The sequence below is a fragment of the Lepus europaeus genome, chromosome 10 (genome assembly GCF_033115175.1).
Source record: "Lepus europaeus isolate LE1 chromosome 10, mLepTim1.pri, whole genome shotgun sequence".
NCBI lineage: Eukaryota > Metazoa > Chordata > Mammalia > Lagomorpha > Leporidae > Lepus > Lepus europaeus.
The window spans coordinates 19,713,873-19,737,036 of NC_084836.1; the positions used below are offsets into that span (position 1 = coordinate 19,713,873).

General features: G+C 38.3%; 1 protein-coding gene across 1 annotated transcript in view; it reads right to left on the reverse strand.

Annotated features, from left to right (window-relative positions):
* ANO4 (anoctamin 4) overlaps positions 1-23,164 on the reverse strand; it is a 409,492-nt gene that overhangs the window by 105,276 nt on the left and 281,052 nt on the right. The window contains exons 8-9 of the mRNA XM_062201997.1: positions 14,980-15,086; positions 932-987 (exon numbers count right to left, since the gene is read on the reverse strand). Of these exons, the coding sequence (XP_062057981.1) occupies positions 932-987; positions 14,980-15,086 (163 nt within the window). The remainder of the gene's footprint in view (positions 1-931; positions 988-14,979; positions 15,087-23,164) is intronic.

Genomic DNA, 23,164 nt, shown 5'->3' on the forward strand with positions numbered 1-23,164 from the left:
GGTTTTAAGAATTCTGCTTCACTTTTTATATCCTGTTGTGTTTAAAATCAAGAGAACACTGTAAGCTGAAGAAAAATATGTTTGGGGGAAGATTTGGATTTGTCGCTTATGTAGAATCTGAAGTGTTCTCCAAAGTTTACAGGGAGATTGTTGGGAGTGTTTCTAACAGAATACTGTACTAAAGATCACTCTAACAGTTTCCTCTTGGCTAGTATGTGAGATTCCAGAGAGCATGTACCTTTGTAGTTTATGTAGCTTACCATGCCTAGTGCAGAGCAGGGGCTCAAACAATTAAAATGCTAATAATCTCCTAATAATTATGAGAACTATATTCCTGAAAATCTACATACAGAAGACTAATTGCTTAAACATCCCAAGAACCAGTGGAGAAATAGATTTAAGTGTAATCACAGTCATACTTACGAAGTCATTACTCATGACAAAGACCATGTTGGAAATAAGGAAAGTCGACATTTGTATATCTTACAATGCTGAGTATGATACTATTAACTTTCACTTATCACCCTTTGGTTAGCCAAAGACCTTGCCACATGGCTTCCTCCCACTTTTTTAAGGACTAGCTTTAACTTTGTTTTTGGCTATGACTACTGACTTCAAGGATATTTTCCTCTTGTATCTGGTGCCTCATGCAAATTTTCAATGGCTTTTTAATTTTATGACTTAGATTCCTTAAGCTGTTCCTCTGAACTCATGAGTGACTGTTCATTTAAGAATTCTTGCAAATACTTAGATAAAAAGATATAAATCAATATGGATGGAGAAATGTAAGAAAATCCCCCCCTAATTACCTGTTGAACCAGTTGGATTCATTCTGAACTGTTCCCACAATTTCAAAGAATGGCTATCCCTAGATTATTATTATGGTCACAAGAAGTTGCAAGAAAAGTAAGGAGAAAAGACAGCAAAATACCTCGTGCAAGGGAAATGCAGCTTCATAGGAGCCATTGGTGAGCAAACGATTCAGACCTAGAACAAGAAGTCAGTCCCAGTGATACTGAGTTTGAAATCTCACAATGTTCACAACTAATACAAAGTGGTTCTTTTTGGAAAGAAGGATCTAGGCTTGCAAAAATGATTCAGATTCACATGGGGACATCAACAGTTCAGGAAGAGAGCTTTGCTATCTGCTAGAAAATAGGGATCTGGGGCTAGGATATCCAGTTCTTCTATTTTTTTTAATTAAAATATCTAATCATCAAAGGTTAAATATATTCAAGGTATATACACGTACATTATGCAATGATTATCATTGCCCAGTTAATTAAGACATCCATCAGCACCCAAGCTGTGCTTTAGGCCCCCAGAACTTACTGGTTTTATAACTGAAATGTTGTACCTGTTCACAAAGATGTCCCTATTTCTCCTATCCCCCAGACCACAGCAACTTTCATTTGACTCTCTGCTTCTAAAAATCCAACATTTTTACATTCTATGTATAAGTTTATCCAGTTTTTTTATCTTTTTGTGTCTGACTTATTTCAGTAAGCATGATGTCCTCCAAGTTCATCCATGTTATCACAAAACCTCCTAGCATTTACTTTTTATGGCTGAATAATATATATAGATATATTTTTAAGGATTTATTTTTTTGAAAGGCAAAGTAACAGAGATGGAAGGAGAGAGGAAGGGAGGGAGGAGGAGGAGAGAGAGAGACAAATCTTCACCTGCTGGTTCACTCCCCAAATAGTCTCAATGGCTAGGGCTGGGTTAGACTGGAGCCAGGGACTTCATCCGGGTCTCGCATGTGTACAGGGACCTAAGAACTTGTGCCACCTTCCACTGCTTTCCAAGGCACATTAGCAGGAAGCTGGACTAAGGTGGAGCAGTTGGGACTTCAACCGCCACCCATATGGGATGCAGGTGCAGCAGGTGGTGGCTTTACCCACTACATCACAGCGCTGGCCTGGCTGAATAATATTCCATTCAACACATGCACCACAATTTCTTTACCTATACATTTATCAGCGGATACTTGATTTATTTCCATATCTTGGCTACCATGATAAATATGGGAGTGCAGACATCTTTTTAGGACACTGATTTCATTTCCCTTGAGTATGTACCCAGACATGTGATTCCTGGATTATATGATAATTCTATTTTTTTATTTTCTGAGGTACTCCCATATTATTTTACATAATGGCTGTATACAATTTTCATTCCCACCAACAGTTGACAAGGATTTCCTTTTCTCCACATTCTCTCCAACACTTAGTATGCTCAGTTTTTTAAATTTTAACCATTTTAATAAGCAGCACAATGATATCTCATTCTGCTTTTCATTTGCATTTCCCTAATGACTAACAGTATTGAAAATTTTCTAGTGTGTTTGTCTGCCATCTATATATCTTCTTGAAATATCTTTTCAAATTTCATATTAACTTTTTTATCACCAAGTATCCAGTGTTCTTTAAAAGAGAGTACTTCAAAGTTTATGGAAAAATGGAACTGAATTATTAAAATTGGCTGCAAAAAATTTCAAAACCCATATATAGTTTTTTACAGTAATACACATTTCTATAAGCTTTTTGAAATACCTTGCATATTTCAGGTATATGCCCTTCATTAGACGTGCTTTGGAGATCTTCTTCCTCCTAGTATATGGCTTCTTTTTTCATTCTCTGAAATACATCTTTTTTTTTTTTTTTTTTTGGACAGGCAAAGTGGACAGTGAGAGAGAGAGACAGAGAGAAAGGTCTTCCTTTGCCGTTGGTTCACCCTCCAATGGCCGCCGCGGCTGGCGCGCTGCGGCCGGCGCACCGCGCCGATCCGATGGCAGGAGCCAGGGGCTTATCCTGGTCTCCCATGGGGTGCAGGACCCAAGTACTTGGACCATCCTCCACTGCACTCCCTGGCCACAGCAGAGAGCTGGCCTGGAAGAGGGGCAACCAGGATAGGATCGGTGCCCCGACCGGGACCAGAACCCGGTGTGCCAGCGCCGCTAGGCGGAGGATTAGCCTATTGAGCTGCGGCGCCGGCCTGAAATACATCTTTTAAAGAATGAAGCTTTACTTGCGAAGAAGTCCCAATTATCATTTTCTATTATGGATTATGCTTTTAGGGTCATATATAAGATATCTCTCATGCAAAATCATAAAGATTTTCTCCTAGAATCTTTGTAGTATTAAGTTTTAAAGGTCTGCTACCCATCTGAATTAATTTTTTACATATGGATTATCTCAGTATCATTTATTGCAAAACAATCAGTCCTTTAGTCACTAAATTGCATTTGAGCTTTCATTAAAAATCAATTATCCATTTATATGTGGATATACCACTGGATTCTCTATCATGTTCCACTGATCTATTGTTAGACCAATACCACATGTCTTGATTACAGTTAGTTTACAAGAATTCTTGAAAACAGGCAGTATTCGCCCTCTATTCTGCTGTTTTCTAAAGTTGTTTTGTCTATTCTATCCATTTATTATGAACTTTTGAATAAACTTAATTTTCTCTCTCTCTCCTGGGAGTTTGATTTGGATTGCATTTGATCTTTAGATCAATTTGAAGAATACTGGCATTTTAATAATATTGAGGATTCTGAGGGATAATATTGATATTCTGAGGGATATCTCACCATTTACTTATTCTTTTTTTTTTTTTTTTGACAGGCAGAGTGAACAGTGAGAGAGAGAGACAGAGAAAAAGGTCCTCCTTTGCCGTTGGTTCACCCTCCAATGGCCGCCGCGGTAGGCGTGCTGCGGCTGGCGCATCGCACTGATCCGATGGCAGGAGCCAGGTGCTTACCCTGGTCTCCCATGGGGTGCAGAGCCCAAGGACTTGGGCCATCCTCCACTGAACTCCCTGGCCACAGCAGAGAGCTGGCCTGGAAGAGGGGCAACCGGGACAGGATCGGTGCCCCGACCGGGACTAGAACCTGGTGTGCCGGCGCCGCAAGGCGGAGGATTAGCCTATTGAGCCGTGGCGCCGGCCATTATTCTTAAATTTCTCTCAGCAATGTTTTGTAGTTTGTTTTCTTCAAGTCTTAATCATTTGGCATATTTATTCCTAAGTATTTTACATTTTTGATGCATTTTAAGTAGTACTTGTTTTAAAAGATCTGTTTCTCTGTGTTACTGGTTTATGAAAATGCAATTGAATTTTTATATCAGTCTTGTCTCTTGCAACCTAAACTAACTTATTAGTTCCAGTAGCCTTTTGTAGTCACTGGAATTTCTACATGGATGATTATATTGTCTTATAATTTGAACAGTTTTACTTCTTTTCCAATATGGATGCCTTTTATTTACTTACTTTTGTCTTATAAGTGACTAGTAAAATAATACAAATGTTAAGAGTAGGCACAGGGCCGCTACTGTGGCTCAATAGGCTAATTCTCCACCTGTGGTGGCGTCAGCACCCCAGGTTCTAGTCCCGGTCGGGGTGCCAGATTCTGGCCTGGTTGTTCCTCTTCCAGTCCAGCTCTCTGCTGTGGCCCGGGAAGGCAGTGGAGGATGGCCCAAGTGCTTGGGCCCTGCATCTGCATGGGAGACCAGGAGGAAGCACCTGGCTCCTGGCTTCGGATTGGTGCAGCGTGCCGGCCACAACGCGCCTGCTGTAGCGGCCACTTGGGGGGTGAACCAATGGAAAAAGGAAGACCTTTCTCTGTCTCTCTCTCTCTCATTGTCTAACTCTGCCTGTCCAAAAAAGAAAGAAAGAAAGAAAAAAGAGTAGGCACATAAGGGTCTTCAAAAAGTTTGTAGAAAATAGAATTTAAATATGTTTATTTTGGTGTTTAATGTTTCTGAAATGCATGTCTATGAGTGGGTCTTCAAAAATGAAAAAAGAAACAATTTACATAAATAATCCAGAGAGGCTTGATCAAGTCTGTATTTAAAAAAATCACTAATCACTTTTAGTAACACAAATGAACATTTGGAAGCACCCTTGTGTTGTCCTATTTACCATCTTAGGGGAAAGCAATCAGTCCTTTGCCATTAAATATGTCAACTATAAGTATTTCATAGACGTATTTAATGACGTTCACAAAGATAGTTTCTATTCATAGTTTGCAGAATTTTTATCCGGAGTAGATGTCAGACTTTGTCAAATGCTTTTTCCACGTCTATAGAGATCATGTCATTTTTAGTGCGCTAAAATGGTGAATTATTCTGGTTGACTTTCAAATGTTAAGCCAATTTTGCAGTCCTGGATAAATCGTATTTGGTCATAATATATTATCCTTTTTATATTTTGCTGGGTTTGATTTGCTGAACTAGTTTTGAAGGCTACTGATATGTACTTTTCTAGTATTCTTTACCTGGTTTTGGTATCCCGGGAATGTTGCTCTCATAGGATAAGGCAGGAAGTATTCTCCATCCTTCAGTTTGTGAAAGCCTTTCTTAGAATTGGTATTACTTCTTAAACCATTGATAGAATTCACTAATGAAGTCTATCCTGGACTTTTCTTTGTGAGAATATTTTAAAGCACCAATTCATTACCGACTACATACTTCTCACTTAGTGAGTTTAGACTGTGTCAAGGAATTCTCACATTTCATTAAGTTGTCAAATTTATTGACATAACATTATCCATAACAGTTCCCTATTATCCTTTCAATATCCGTGGTGATACTATTTCTATTATTCCTGGTAATCTGAAAATTTGTGTTTTCTCTATTTTGTTCATGTGACTAGCCTGCCTAGAAGTTTGTATTTGTTTTCTATCAGTGATTAACAAATTACAAGAAATGTAGTAGCTTGAAAAATACCCATCGTTGTCTCAGCTTCTGATGGTCAGAGTCTAGGTATCATTTAGCTGGGTTATCTGTTTAGGGTTTCACAAAGCTGAAATCAAATTTTTTTAAAGATATATTTGAAAATATTTTAAACATGGCAACTTAGTCTTTTGTCATCCACAGTTATATATGATTTGCTGCTCATAAAACTAAAGTGTTGTTGGTTCGGTGTTTAGCTGTCCTCCTATAGGTTCCTATGGATTTTTCCAGCCACTTCTATTGTATTCAGTACTTTGGAATGGCTCTGTAAACAGATGAAGCCAATAATGTATTAACAGTACCAACTGAGAGAAAGTATGGTTAACTGAGGTTACTAAAAACAAAAAGCAATTCAAATCAATTGGCAATCTACAAAAAGAGTTAAAGATTTTAAAAGCTATTATTAAAATTCCTATATAGGTCTATTATGTTATATTATATGTGTGTACATATTGTATGTCCACATGGGGAAATTTTATTAAGAGTTTTATTTTAAATGGCTTATAGATAAGATTGTCCATAAATTTAAGCTGCTAAAATTAATCAAAGATACATTTTAATTCGTGTGACCTAAATCTCTGTATCACATGTTTTATACTTGTTGGTAGAAAGAAACTAAAAACATTTTATATGGTTGTGCTTAAGTTTACTGGTTAAACAAACTACACCATGTTGGATATTTAAGAGGTATTTCCAAATACATGATTCTTAAAATTTATAGAAGGCATTGGACCTTCTGGTAAATGTTTTCTTAAGTTGTTATCTAATGGTTGAAACGGTTTGCTAAGTATTCATGTGATATTGCTATTGTCAGCAAGCGATCTAGGACTTGCTCCCTCATTTCTCTATTCTAAGCCCAACTTGTTCTTTCATTTCTCTATTCTCTTCAAGGTAGGAAACTAATTCTATTATGAAGGAATCTGTAGGATGCACAATTTAATCTTTAGACCTTATAAGAGATGGCTAACATTTTTCTGTAATACCATAGCCAAAATAAGAGCTTAAATAATAATCTCATAGCTAGATTCACTTCGCCATCAGCGAAGTATACAGTAAGTAGAAAAAACCTCCCTTTCAGACCAAAGGGAAAGAAAGTTTTCAAGTGAGAATATAATTTTCCTCATGGGCATTGTCTACCTTAGAAAAACTACTACAGAACATGCCTGTGACTATAGACTTGTAGTTCAGGCCACCGAAGATTAGAGATGGGACTTGGGCACTCCCTTGACTTGCATCCTCTGGTCTGCTTTAACAAATACCAGGAGGAAAAGAAAGCTAGGCATCAGAAACAATGGGTGGCAGGCCTATTAATGGCTGATCTGTACAGTGATCTGCCCTCAAGGAGACCCAACAGGCCAGTCCACTGCAGTGGCTTTCAATGTGGTAAGCCTGGGCTTCAGCAGAAGTCAGCTTGTGAAGAACCCTGGCAGCTCTGCCAAGAGTTGGATCACTGGAAATGGACCTGCCCTGGAGTCGAAGGATGCCCAGGTCAGAGCCACAGATCTTATTGGCTCTAAGCTGAAAAGCCCTTCACTCAGCTCAACTTCCAAAGTGACCACTGCAGCTGAGGGGATGGCCAAGTAGGGTCAGCAACATTGCAGGCAGAACTGTAAATTTCTTGTTAGAGATGCCCCCTGCCTTTACCTGGCCAGCTCTCCTCCCAGCCCAGCTAAGTAATGAAAGTCAACAGAGTGCCTTCCCCTAGAAGGTTCACACCTCCCTTAGGATGTACCCCATGTGAAGAGATAGATAGGTCTGGGCCTCTTAACTTATAAGGCCTAAAGCCCAACAGATTATTATCAAGCCCCTTCTGTCAGGTTCTATTTGCCTCTCAATCAGAAAACTTAATTGTAGCTTAGACAGCACCTTTCTTAGCTCCTCTAATAATGACTCTTTCCTGTGTTCTAGACTCTGTCTAGTGCACTTGGGCCTCATTCCTTTGTAACCATCATCAGTTTCACTCATTTCATAGATTGTCCCCTATCCCCACCACTAAAAACCAGATTTTTGTTACAGTGGTTTTCTATATTGTCTTTTGCTCTAATTTTCATTATTTCCATTAGTCTACAGACTGTCAATTTAATTTATTTTCCTTTTTAGTTCCTTAAGGTGGAAGGTGAGACCATTAATCAGGGACATCTTCTTTCTTGTATAGACATATCATGTGATGCTGTAGACTCCCAAGAACTGCTTTAGCAGCATTGCACACTTCTTGATATACTGTGCTTTTATCTTCATTCAGTAAAACATACTTTCTAATTTCCATTTTGATTTCTTTTTTTTTGCCAATGAGTTATCAGTAAAGAACTTAATTTAAATAATTCTTAGTTTCCCAGAGTTCTTACCCTATTGACTCAAATGTAATAACACTGTAGTAAAAAAACCTGTGATTTGAATTCTTTTGAATTCATTGTCTTGTTTTTTGTTCCCCAATATTGTTGTTTGATAGTGCTCTACATGCATTTCAAAAGAATGAGTTTCTGTTGTTGTTCAGTGGCGTGGTCTGAAAAGGCAATTAGATCAATTTCATTGATAATGCTGTGCAGGTCTTCTAAATCTTTCTGATTTTCTACTTGTTAGTTGATCAGAAAATGGTAGTGAAATCTTTGATTATAATTGTAGATGTGTCTTTCTCATTGCAGTTCTACTAGGTTTTCCATCATATGGTTTGAAACTCTGCTGTTGAGTGCACAAATGTTTAGAATTGTTATAGCCTCAGATGAATTAACTCCTTTATAATTAAAAATGGTCTTTATTCCTGTAATATTCTTTGGTCTGAAATCTACATTTAAACAAATGTATCCATTAAAACTTCCTTTTGATTAGTGCTAATATTCTTCTTTTCCCCATTATTTTATTTTTAACCTATCTGTCTCTTTATATTAAAGTACATTTCTTATAGATGGTGAAAAGTTGGGTTTTGCTCTTTATTCCATGTATCAATCTCTGACTTTTGAATTGGGGTATTTTGACCATTCACATTCAGTGTAATGACTGATTGGTTTAGGTTTAAGTCTCTGATCTCACTATATGTTTTCTGTTTGTCCCTTCTTTTTTCTGCTTTATTTTGGATTAATTTTTTATGATTAATCTTTTTCTTTGTTGGCTTATTAGCTATAACTCTGTGCTTTTGCTATTTTGGGTTGTTTTTGATTTATAACATACATATTTAATTTATCACAGTTTTCCTCCAAATGAAAAGATATCCACTACATATGTAGTTATGTAGTGTAAGAACCTTGTGTTATTATGCCTCTTTACTCCCTCATGGCATTTATATTATTGTCACCATGTACTTTTACTTTTATACACTTTATAAGACAATGTTATTTTTGTTTATAAACCCTTATCTATTCAAGAGGTTTAAATAATATGAGATGTATATATTTCTTCTAGGAGGATTGCCTTTAACATACCTTGAAGTAGAAGTCTGCTGGTGATGAATTCTTTCAGTTTTTGTATATCTAAGAGAAGTCTCTATTTACCCCATTTTGGTAGATATTTTTGCTGGGTATAGCATTTTAGGTTGACTTAATTTGTTTTTCTTTTAGTGCTTAAAGATGTTACTCCATTGTAATCTGATTGTTTTCAATGAGAAATCTGCTGTGAAGTTATCCTTGTGCCATGGTATGTTTCATGTTTTTCCTTTCTGGTTTCTTTGAATATTTTTCTCTTTATTATAGATTTTGACCAAGCTGATTATGTATGCCTTGGTTTTAATTTCTTCATATTCTTGCACTTAGTGTTTATTGAACTTATTTGGTCTAGGGTTTATGGTTTTCTCTGAATTTGGAAAATCTTCCATAATTATTTCTTCAAATATTTACTGTTTTAATACCCATGTTTGCTATTTCTATTTTTTAAGACTTATTTATTTATTTGAAAGTCAGAGTTATACAGAGAGGAGACACACACACAGAGAGAGAGAGAGGTCTTCCGTCTGATGATTCACTCCCCAGATGGCAGCTCTGGCAGGAGCTGCGATGATCCAAAGCCAGGAGCCAGGAGCTTCTTCCAGGTCTCCCACGCAGGTGCATGGGCCCAAGGACTTGGGCCATCTTCTACTACTTTCCCAGGCCATAGCAGAGAGCTGGATTTGAAGTGGAGCAGCCAGGACTAGAACTGGAGCCCATATGTGACACCGGCACTCCAGGCCAGGGCATTAACTCGCTGCGCCTCAGTGCCGGCCCCCCATGTTTGCTATTTCTAACATCAATAAAAATTCTGGGTAGGTTTTTGAATAATGGATTTTTCTTCTTTTTGTTTGCCTGGTAATATTGGTTAGATATCAAATATGGTGATTTTTCTTGTTAACATAAATGCCGTGTTTGTATCAATAGATTCTTGAAGTTTGAGACACAGTAAGTCACTTTAAGAGTGTGATCCATTTTGGTCTTGCTTTCTACATGTAGTAGGTGGGATTTGTTTAGTGCAAGGCTAAGGAAAGGCTTTCTAAGTGCTCTACTCACTGCCCTGTGGATTATGACGTGGCCCAGTTTCACTAGAAATCCTGTTGTAGGACTCTTTCTTTTGCTTTGGATGGTTTCCTGACCTGTGAGCAATGAACAGTACTCAAGCACTGAATGCTTGAGAATGATCCTCTGCAGATTTTCAGAGTTCTGTGTCTCTGCATCTGCCTGCTTTCTGGTACTTTGTTCTGTGGGTTTGCTTCCTTGGTCTCCCTGGACTCCAGGAAACATCTTTTCAGTTCAGGTACCCTTCTTGTATTCTTTCTCCCTGTGCTGCTGACTAGTCATTATCTCAATGCAGTAAGATGGGGCAATTATAGGAATCACCTATTTTATTTTCTTTCAGAATCTCCATTTTTGGTTTGCCCAATGTTTTTCCTTTTTGGATTATTTCATGTAGAAGAATAAACCTTGTGCCTGTTACTCCAGTTGGTCAGAATGGAATTTTAATGTGTTGTTACTCTGCAGATCAAGAATTATACTACTTCTTAAAATGTATCTCAAAGATGATGATCTTATCAGATGATTTATATGGAGAATGTTTTTTACTAACTTCATGTTCTGATCAAAATCCAGGAGTTCAGCCCAACTTGAAAACGACACATGCACTGATCCATTTTTTAATGATTGAGGGTAAACAAACATTTAGATACTTCTTATCAAAGTAACCCATTAATGTGCTAAAGCTGCTTGACATTAACACTGCATGTTTAGGAAAAACACTTGGAATACAAATATCCATAAGGCTTTGTATTTTGTCTAGCACACAGGAGGCATTCAATAAATGATTTTGAAATAAATGAATAAATTATTGATTTTCTGGAAGGCTAGAGTCTCTATTGAGAATTACACATATCTCATTAATATCTTCAAACATACCAAATAACAGGAAAAAATAAGATTCATAGAGACTTTGTAAGCAATTCTGATGATGACCTTTGTAATTCTATCATAACTTATCAAAATCCTGAAAAATGAGAAAGTACTAATTTAAATCAATTTCAAATTTATTGTGTGCACGCATTGTTGAATAAATCTTTATTGAGCTATTAACTGCTATATTTTCAAAGTGAGTTTCACCAGGTTTGACTGTCACTGTTTTAATAAATTCAGAGTGAAATTGAAAAGTTTACATAGTGGCAATATACATTCCACTAAAGCACCATGTAAATCATGTCTGCAAGTAAATATATTTGTGTTATTTCTAAACAATGTTGGCTCATGCAAGAAGAAGCTTTCAGAACAAGTTTGAGGCAGAAAATAACATTGGGTAAACATTAATTCTATCAAGTTAAAATTTTCTACTAACATTATTTCTTTTCTTTATGCAACTAAAGGTGACAATGAAATATTGGGTCAATAGGCTATTTGTAATTTTACTGCATATTTTTTCAGCATAATGCCTGATCCTGGGTTAATAATAGTCTGTGATTATTTCTAATTAGACACATTTCAAGTTTATAATTACCAATTTTCAAAGTACTGAAGTTCTTGAATAGAACTCCCCTTCTTTCATCAATTGAGAGAATATTATACAAAGCCTCTTTCTGACTAGCAAATATAATACACTCTCTCAATTCCTTGATAATATTTAAAATACATCACTGTCTTTGTCTTTCCTTTGTCTCCTCTTGAGGAGTTGTAAAAACAGCTACATACTGAGATACAGAAATCAGGTACATTAACTGTGGCATGGTCTCATCGTGCAGTTTTTGATGGTGTAAGAACGCTGATGATGAAACATTAATTATGTTTAAAAGATCTTCAATTCAATTGAAAATGCACTTTTGGGGGGCTGGTGCTGTGGTGCAGCAGGTTAATGCCCTGGCCTGAAACACCGGCATCACACATGGGTGCCGGTTCAAGACCTGACTGCCCCTCTTCTGATCCAACTCTCTGCTATGGCCTGAGAAAGCAGTGGAAGATGGTCCAAGTCCTTGGGCCCCTGCACCCGCGTGGGAGACCCAGAAGAGGCTCCTGGCTCCTGGCTTCGTATTGGCACAGCTCCAGCCGTTGTTGCCAATTGGGGAGTAAACCATCGGATAGAAGACCTCTCTCTCTCTGCCTCTCCTCTGTGTAACTCTTTCAAATAAATAAACAAATCTTTAAAAAAAAAAAGAAAATGCACTTTTTGAACTCCAATGCATATGCCAGACACTGTGCTAGGTATTGATGATGCAAAGATGAATAAGGTACTTATTTACTGTTAAGGAGCTTACTATTTAGACTAGCAGTTTTCAGTGGCACATTTTTAACACATTTGTGTGTTACAATGAGCTGTGAGGGTGCTAAAAATACTAACAAAGTTAGTGAAGAATTTCTTTTTCAGTTATTTGCATTTTATGAAATAATCTGGAATAGCTATTGCTATGGTTTTACTTTCACTAACTTTTTATCTAGTATGTTCATGACACAATATTAACTGAAAAAAGTGCGATAAAAAAGTAGGTACAGAGTATCTCAGGTCTATTAAAAATCCTATGAATGAATAAGGAATCTGAGAAAAAGTAATATGGCAATATTTAAATTATTTATATCAAACATTTAAAGTGGTTTCTCCTTAGGTGGTAGGTTTTAATAATGTCATTGAAAGTAAGACAATAAGAGTTGTGAAATATTTAATTACCCAATAAACATTCTAAAAATAATTGCCATAGGGATTCAGAGAGGGAAGGTTCCTACAGGCTGGAATTATCACAATGACTTTATGGATAAGATGTGCCTCAAGTATGGTTGATTGTTGCAGAGAATATTGGATGAGCTCAATTACAACTCCGTCGAAGTAAAGAAGGACCTAAATCAGGTTTGATTTCACTATACCAACCTACAATGATTCTCACTAAACATAGTTATGTCGAGTGTACTCATATCTGGGCTAAATAACTTTCTATTTCCCTTATCATATGTTAATTTATGCAGTTCAGAATAAAGGTAGGATTTTTTTGGCAGCCTCATTATGCTAGTGACTCACACTGAGCTTGTATTCAACTCAGCTCTCAGCTCTGTTCCTCTCATGATGCTGTTGAGTAACATTTCCCCCACACTTACCAGGGTAGTAGTTTTGCTGAATTTGAGTGTGTGGGATTTTACATTTACTAACTATTAAATGCCATCTTGCTGGATATGGTTGAGATCTGTGGATATTTTAGGCTCCTGATTTCAATGGCTAACTCCAGCATCATCCTGCTAGAAATCTTCATGAGTAGGCCATTCAGGCTATGTGCCAGTTATCAATTTATTATCTCACGACTCCAGATGTAATGTCATTGTCTGCTTTGCAGCGATGGAGCTGTATCTTGTAAACACTTACCCTTTACCAGGAGGTAAATGCTAAGCTGTGTCAGTAGAAGGCACTGGAGGAACAACGGAAGGAGCACAGCAGGCTCCTCTGACTGGGCTTCTGCCGTCCCCAACCCCTATGGTGTGGGTGCGCCTGGCACGTTCACAAAGTCACATTTCTTGGTATCCCCTTCAGTGGCTTCACCGAGTGCTACTGGTATAGAATTTCCAATGAGTGACTCCTTGAAATCCTTGCGAGAATGCAGATTCCCAGTGAGTTCTTAGAAAACTACTCTGCCATGGGACACCCCTTCCAATAGGATGTGGATCTCAGTCTCGTCTGGTAGAGCCTTCCTAGGGTTTGCTGGCTGCTCATAATATCTGGATTCTTCTGAGTTCTTCTTACCGTTGGCTTTCCAATCCTCCATTACTCTGATTTTCTATCATAGTCAATTATTTGTATTAAACATACTCTATTCAAATTATATGTTGCCTCCTGTGGGGACCTGGAGTAATACAGGTCATTGTTCAAACTTGATAAAATCTTGCTAAGATGGCGATAATAGCAAATCTACCTAAACCTTCCTGATACATAATAACCTATTTAATAAGGCAGGCCATTTGTTAATACAATACGGAAAGGTTCTCATAAAAGCACCTAAACCATACATTGTAGAAGATGTTTAATGTGGGGAATGATTATTTGGAGAATTTACTTAAGTGTGACAGCTCATCTCCGAAACTACAGCTGATTCTACCTGGACTCCCTACCCCTGGATCTTCCCAGGCTGCCTCTTCACCATTCAGGTCTCAGTAAAAACTGCAGCTTCTCAGTTAAGCCTCCCCTGACTTCCCACTTTCAGCAGACTCAACTTCACCCTTTTGCAGTTTGTCTCCCTATCCTCACCCAGCTAATTTCTTCATGTTACTTATTTGTTTGCTGCATGTACTAACTTTTTAAACATAAATTTTAGGCTATACAGAACTGTGATCATCCACCTAGCTCAGTGCCTGGCACACAATGGATATTCCAGAAATATCTGTTGAACTGAGAGATTTTGTCCATGATCCTAGATAAGTGCAATGACAAACGTTTAAAGAAGATACCAGGTACTTCAAAAAGTTCATGGAGAGTGGAATTAAAAAATAAATTTACTTCAGCACAAAGATGTTTTGAAATCTATGCAAGGGAAGAATCTTTAAGAAGTTCATGAAAATGTGTATCATGAGAAACCCTAAGCAAGGGTTTCAAAAAATTTTGCAGCAAAATATATTTATCTTTAATTTCATTTCCATAGGTTTCCTGATGCACTCTCATATTCAAGGACATTATGAAGATTTTACACTTGTTAGTTATCTGATAAGGGTGTAGTCAGAGGTTTAATAAATGGTAAGCATTTCTAGAATTGATATGAACTTAATGAAACAACAGGAAGACATCTGTAATCCCCAAATACCAACTTTAGCCTTTATACTAATAGACTACTTACCAATTTTGTTTTTTCCTTCTTCATACTTTATTCTTTGTAAAATATGATGCACAATTCTACTTCTTGTGGCATTGTTGAAGAAAGTGTCTTTGTTGTGTATGATGAAGCTGCACACACAGTAAAAACATAAACTGAGAATTAGTTGGAGGTGAGGAATCTGATCTTTGCCATAATTTGGTGTTGCTATGACTTAAAAGTCATATAGGGTGTGTCTGGAACAGCATAAGATTACCACAAAACCACAACCAGAGCCATAGGCTCCACAAATCTGGGTACTTTTTGTTCTCAGAATCTTGAGTATTAACATCATTATGTTAGGAGGGAGATGGAGCTAAATAAAACTAACAGACTTCAAAATAAACCAACAGCAAGTCTATCTCTCATGGCCTATGTTTTCTCAGTAAGGTCATTAGACAAATTCAACTAAAATTTAATTTTGTTTTTATCTCCTCTTCTGTTGTATTCCACCCCCTCCTGAGTCATAACCAGGTGGTTTTCAGTTTTAAGATTTGAAATTGGCTTGAATGGTAGATTTAGGTAATGAGTTTTGAGCTGGCTCAGGGGTAAGGTGAGACACCAGACTCTGTCCTTTCCTTACCTAAGTTCTTTCCTGGAGGAGTGGATTTTACTCTCGGCCAGCAGCCCAGACAGTCCCGAGTCTGAAGGGTGCATGCATGCCTGTTCACACACATACTCACACACCGCAACACTGGGATTTCCAGCAGGTGTTCCTACCCTACTGAGAGGTTGGCCAGGTAACAGAACTTCCAGGGCCACAAAATCCATCATTAAGTGACTATGTCATTCTTTCTCAGAAATGTGATAAATGGTGAAAAATAAGGGTACAATTGCTTTATAAAGTGTATCAACTTACCAAACTTTGATTGGGTGCCTCTTATAAGTTAAACACCACAAAAAGGACTATCAATGTTGGTAGCCATCACCTCTAAAACACAGCTCAGAAGTCACTTCCTCCAACAAATCTCTCTACCTCTTCAACTGCATTCTCATCTCCCCAAAATTCAAGGCTACCTCTTCCATGCTATTTCATAACTTGAAACCGTATCAGTTTCCTGACCATTTTGTAGTGTTATCCATTTGTTCATCAGATGTTTACCTTACACCATAAGGTACTGACCATAATATGGTAAACAAAACAGAGGTCCTTGCTTTTGAGACCTTACAAACTCATGGGGAACAAGACAAACATGATCCTGTGCCAGAGAAGGGCAGCATCAACCCCAGAGGCCTAAAGGGTTAAATACTTGTAAAATCCTACAGGTGCTTTCAAAAATACTGTGAAGTAAGCAAGTGCCTCTTGTTGGTTGATGAGTTTATAATTTTAAACATGGCGACTTAAAGTCTTTTGTCATCCACAGTTATATATGATTTGCTGCTCATAAAACTAAAGCGTTGTTGGTTCTGTGTTTAGCTGCCCTCCTATAGGTTCCTATGGACTTTTTCCAGCCACTTCTATTGTATTCAGTACTTTGGGATGGCTCTGTAAACAGATGAAGCCAATAATGTATTAACAGTACCAACTGAGAGAAAGTATGGTTAACTGAGGTTACTAAAAACAAAAAGCAATTCAAATCAATTGGCAATCTACAAAAAGAGTTAAAGATTTTAAAAGCTATTATTAAAATTGCTATATTGGTCTACTATGCTATGTTATATGTGTGTACATATTGTATGTCCACATGGGGAAATTTTATTAAGAGTTTTATTTTAAATGGCTTATAGATAAGATTGTCCATAAACCTCCCTTTTAATTCATTTTCCCCCACCTAAGACTGAGCTCAATCAGGACAAAGGCTGAATCTGAGCCTCTGCAGTCACAGGATCCAGTGAGTGGCTGGTATGCAGGTACCTGACGGTTGAGGGGACTGACATTGGGGGAACTGCTGTTTCATGTTTTTCTTCAAGTAGATTGATTCTCAGGACTTGTTCAAATGGAGAGAGGAAGCATAAAAGTGGCCCAGGAGAGGGGTGGGTCAGGTTTTGGGTTTCATATGGGAATGGGTTGGGAATGTGAGTTTGGGACAGCACACAAAGGAGAGAAAGGCTAGAGATTACAGGGACAACAAGCAAATCATGTGGACAGGTTCCTTGAAGACATATTTTCCTCTCATTTTTACCTCTTTGGAAGTCTCTCACAGCATATTGCTCTCAGAGAAAAGCCATTCAACTAGGTGGATGAGAGAGAAATGCTATGTGGGTAAAAGAGGAAGCTGCAGCATTTATCTTACATTTTCTGAAAATATGTGCATCAAAGAGGAAGGGGAGAAAACCCAGAGTCACGCTGAATAGAGCTCTTTTCTGTTTTATCCTCCTTTGCTTTTTCACTTTATTTGAGATAGGCCATTACATTTTAATACCAAATAAAGATGTCATAAAGAACTAGACAACAAATAAAAAAGCCCATTTTGACTCACAATTTCCAATGGTATCTGAAAGCCGATCAGCGCGGCCATGCTTGACAAGACAATTTGGGGCTAAATGCCCATGGCCCTCCTCCATTAAATAGCTTTCTGCTTTCTCCTCTTTTTATAGCATCACATTACAGTTCCTGTGTGCATGTGATTTTTCTCTATAATAAACACCCCAGACAAGCTGAAACATTTTATTCTCCTCTTCCTTACATCCATGTTGTACCCTGAGCCTGAAGATTCTACACTAGAAGCAGACCTGTAAAGGCATGTGCTAGGCACCATTATAAATGCTGAAAATACTTATTCAATGCTTACAGCAACCCATGAACCATTTTTCAGATGAGGTATCAGAGAGGTTAAGTAATGTGTCTACAGTCATTCAGCCAACAAGGGACGCAGCTAGGTCTTGAACTCAAGAAGTCTGGCTTCAGAGGTTGCTCTCTTCATCGCGCTACTTGCCTGCCTCCCTCTCTACATCAGAAACTCCTTGAATCTGGAGATTGACCCTTCTGAGTTTAGCTCAGCAGTTCTCTGCCCATAGTGCTCTTCTTGTTTCCACTCATCCTCTCTTTTGTATTTTTTTAAAAGATTTATTTATTTGAAAGGCAGAGTTACAGAGGAAAGAGAGAGCAAGAGTGAGCCCAAACAGTTGCAATGGCTTTCTCTTAGACCTGAAGACACAGACCTCAGTCCATACCCTAACTTTACCACTTGCTATCTGGTGTGGGGCCATCCCTTAACTTTCCTGGGTCTTGGTTTTGTCATTTATGAAATGGGGACAACACTGAAATCACTTTCACAGAGTTTTCATAGAATGAGATGAGATGATAAACCATGTGAGGCCACGGCTTGGCATTTTAGGAGCTTTCAGGGTTAGCTGTCATCACATTTGACATATTTATTACATCAAACTCAGTGGCCTACATACCTCCTTCACTGTGTGGGCTTCCTGCAGGCAGCCCAGCCACACCCATCTCTGTATTCCTAGCACTGGTGCAGGGCTTACCACATGCAAATCCTTAAAGTTAGATCAAGTGGGTTGACCTTCTGGAGAATACTAGCTGACTTTGGAGGCCACAGGACAAAATCTCATTATCATATATCTCATCATCTTATACCCCTACTTCTTGGAGAGCATTCTGTTCATTCCAGCACATCCAAATACCAGCTGAACCATTTTCTCAGAAGTGTGTGTCTAAGAATCTTCATATACAGTGTGGAGAAGTCTCATTTTCTCCATAATTCCTTCAAATTAGAGGATGAGGAAAAGGAACAGTGATAATTCCTTATCTGATATTCTCCCAGTTTTCTTAGCTACAAACAACTTTGTCCAAGTGAAACCACACACACATACTCATACAACACACATGATGCAAACTGGGTGGTTCTAGCAAATGTGATACTTTGTGGTTCAGTCTGAGTGGGGCTCCCACTTAGGCATAGAAACTCAGCTCTAGGGACCGCTGCCGTGGTGCAGTAGGTTAATCCTCCGTCTGCAGCACCGGCATCCCATGTGGGCGCCAGTTCAAGTTCCGGCTGCTCCTTTTTCAATCCAGCTCTCTGCTGTAGCCTGAGAAAACAGTAGAAGATGGCCCAAGTGCTTGGGCCCCTGTACCCGCATGGGAAACCAGGAAGAAGTACCTGGCTCTTGGCTTTGGATTGGCACAGCTCTGACCATTGCGGCCATTTGGGGAGTGAACCAACAGAAGGAAGACCTTTCTCTCTGTCTCTCCCTCTCACTGTCTGTAACTCTACCTCTCAAATAAATAAATAAAATCTTTAAAAAAAGAAACTCAGCTCTACTCCTATAGGTTGATAGCAAACTGGTGCAAACTCCAGGAGGCCCATTTGACCAGGTAGTATCCTCATTATACATGTTTGAACCCAGCAATTTCTCTTTTAGAAATTTATTCTAAAAATATACCTATGCATGTGTCAGGTGACAGATGTACAAAAATATTCACAATGGCATGAGTTTGAACTCATTCAGGGGTATTTTAGGCAAGTTATGGTACAACTCTATAGAATACTCTGAAACTGTAAAGAGATGAAGGGTGCTGAGTATAGATATATTAAACCTATAAGACAGCCCAGGGAGACAACAGGGTTCAAAACAGCCACGCAGCCACCTGTGTCAGAGGAAAACAAATGCATACAGAGGCACATTGGGAAAAATATATTAGCATACATAGCCGCTTGTGCATGCACAGAATGGCTATGGAAGGTTATATACACATCTGGAGACATCGGTTTCTTCTGTGGAGAGCCAGATGGCTGGGGAGGCAGGAAGGAAACTTCAATGTACATGCTTAGGAAATTTTTAGCTTGAATAAGCACAACTAATGAAAAAACTCAAATGTTTGTTTGTAAATAAAAATTAAAAGGAAAATATGTTTCTGTTCCTGGTTTATTCTCACTCTCCCTCCCTCCCCCTGAAGGGTGAATAAATTGCTGAATTGGTGGAGGATAACTCTGGGATCATGACTCTCTACACACCTCTCCTTATCTGATCCCTTTGTAAGTGTTAAATGTTTTTCCCAAAGCCATACAACCATCAAGTTGTGATGAGGGATTAAAAAACCACATATCTTGTTCCCTACCTTCTCATTTGTTCATGAAGGGAACTGTCAGAAGCACAGGCATGCCTGTGCGCATGTGTTTGTGAGGATGGCTTTCCGGATGTGTCTGTCTTGTCCTGGAAGGAAGCTTGCTCTGTAGGCAATGGGCACTTCAGAGCCTGAAGTCCCACTGATTCCCCTGTAGGGTTTAACCTATATTCTGTGGTGGTGAGCAGCCTGGGCTTCCACTTGGGGTCCTGGGGGGTGGGATCCCAACATTGTCCTTGCTAGGAAGGGATGGAAAAAAAGAGTAGTCTGTGCAATTGAGTTTTAGCTTTAGATCTTAGGGGGCTGCATTTGCTCTTTATTGATAGGTTCTTCCTATGGCCAACTCTTCACAATAGTGTTGTAAAACACTGTGATGTGCTAGGTGTTTTGACAAGTAAATATGATTTGGTACAAAGTTCTGAGCACTGAAGGTATGTATACGTGGAGGTCAGTGGAGTGTGGAAGTGGGATAAAGTTACACATTCTGTACAAATTCATATAACTGAGGTATCTAGATCCCAGAATTCTTGAGTAGCAATTTCTGAGATATTGAAAATGTTTTTCTGTACATCCGTGATATCCAATGGTACATACAAAAATGACAATGTTAGTCATGTATGTAACAGTAGTCACTGGAGCCACTGAAAGCTTCAACTATGGCTAGTGCAACTAAGCAAGTGAATTTAAATTTTATTTAATTTCAACTGATTGAAATTAAATGTAAATAGTCACTTATGGTTAGTGGATACCATATTGATGGTATGGATAACAATTGTGTAAGTCATGGGTGATACTTTGAGCATATGGGTATGGCCCATACCACTGCCTCAGTGATGGGCCTCAAATCTACATCTCCTTTTGACAACACAAACTAAAACAGGAGTGATTGGGGGTAAGGAATGCTCTAAGGATCACATACAGGTTGCCAGAAAACCTGGATTCAAGTTGTGCTCTTCCAAATTAACTATAAGGCCTTGGGAAAATCATTGTGTCTCTTTTGAACACTGCTACTTGTCAGAAAATTTAGGGTCAGAATGCCTGAATTGCTTATGGACACAATGAGATAGAAAGTGAGACTACAGAGTACTGAGACAGTTATTAAACCTTGGGTAGATGTTAGACTTCCTACATTCCACTTCCTTTTGATGCCTCACTCGATGGTTAAGAGACAGCTCAAAGTAGACGTTTCCAAAACATAACTTTTGATCTGTGCCCTTGCAAGAGAAAAATCTGTTCTTCTCTTAGTCTTTTCCATCTTAAAAAAATGACACTGCTATGCACCCAATTTTGAAAGGCACGAACTTGAGATGGATGCTTGACCTCCTCTTTCTTTTATGTCCAACATCCAATCCATCAAGTTCTTCCATTCTCTGTTCCTAAATGTCATTCTGAGTCTGATCCTTTCTCATCCTCTTTACTTTGAGGCTGCTGTTCCTTGGACTATCGTAATAGCGTCCTAACAGTTCTAATTTCACTCTCTCTGTAGTTCATTCTCTATAGAGCAAATAGGATGACCTTTAAAAGAAAAAAAAAAAAGAAAAAAAATCTTACCTTTCTTCTACTTAACTCCTTGGTGACTTGCAGAGATTTGGAATAAAGTCCAAACTCCTTTCCTCAGTCCTGCCTAACCAACAATCCCATTTTCCTCTTCTCTGTGCTCTTTATAAACAAGCACATTGTCCTTCTTTTCTGCCCTGAACAAACCCATCTTGTCATTTCCCATGGCTCTTATTCATGCTGTCCCCAGATTTTTGCATAATGTTTCTTGCCAACATTTGGGTCTCAAATGTCATTTCCTTACCATACTAGCCAAGAAAGTTGTCTTGCCTCACAAATCATGATCGATTTCTATTCGAATACACTGTTTATTTTTCTTATGCTTGACTCTCTTAATTTTAAAAACAAATTGGGTGAGAGTAGAGGGACATGTATTTACATTTTTTCTTATCTGCTTTCCCCACCCCTGTAAATTTCTGACGCAGGGCTTGGTCTGCCTTCTTTCTTACTCCAAGTCCTGGGTGAATAAGTATACCATGTCTTCTCCATTGCCCAGAGGCTCATTGGATGTTTTGGAAATTTTCAAATTATAAATTTTACATATTGTGTATAACTTGAAGTTTCTCAAAGTTGGTTTTATTTTGTAGTTATGCTTTGTATGTGGTACTAGTTTTGGGGATATACATTTGATGGAAAGGATTTTTAAATCTGTTTTTAACAAATGTCCTAGAACTTCTGAGATTCATATATCAAACAAGCTTCTTCAAATGTGTGAACATCTCCATGACTTTGAACTTCAAGGGGATGTAGTGACCTTATTAAGAAACATTTAGTTACTAATAGATAGCTCTATACAATTATTTTAGTATAGCCACATTTTTGATCCTTCTAAATGAAAAAAAAATAAGGCACCGGGCAAATAATAAACAGAATCAGATAACTGACCAAAGCATGTTTCTTTCCACTGGAGTAAAGGAGACTGAGGCGTGTGCTCAGCCAGATTTCAGAATTAATCTGGAAGAGTGACCGTTATACAGACATTTTGAATGATAATACATGTTGTGATTATCCTATCACTATTCCATCACATATGCTGGAAAGATAGGAAGCAGATAACTATCTTTTCTGTTTACAGATCTCCGTGCTATACTTGTGGAGCTATATCTAAAGATTTTTGTTCCTAACTAACCTGATATACAAAAGGAAATCTTGGACTTTGAGCCTGACAAAATACTGGGATACCAGTGGTACTCCTGGACATGGGGAGATGACTGTATTTTCTTTTTTTTTTTCATCTTTTTTTTATTTCATAAATGTGAATTTACAAAGTGTAACTTTTGTATTGTTGTGGCTCCCCTTCAACCTCCCTCCCTCCCGTGGCCCTCCCCTCTCCCTCTCCCATCCTGCCCTTTATCGAGTTTCATTTTCAATTGCCTTCATATACTGAAGATCAACTTAATATATACTAAGCAAGGATTTCAACAGGCTGCACTCACACAACCGCACAAGGTATAGGGTATTGTTCGACTAGTAGTGTTTTTAAGTTTCATAGTAAAACACATTAAGGACAGAGATCCTACGTGGGGAGCATGCACCCAGTGACTCCCGTTGTTGATTTAATAATTGGCACTCTTATTTATGACGTCAGCA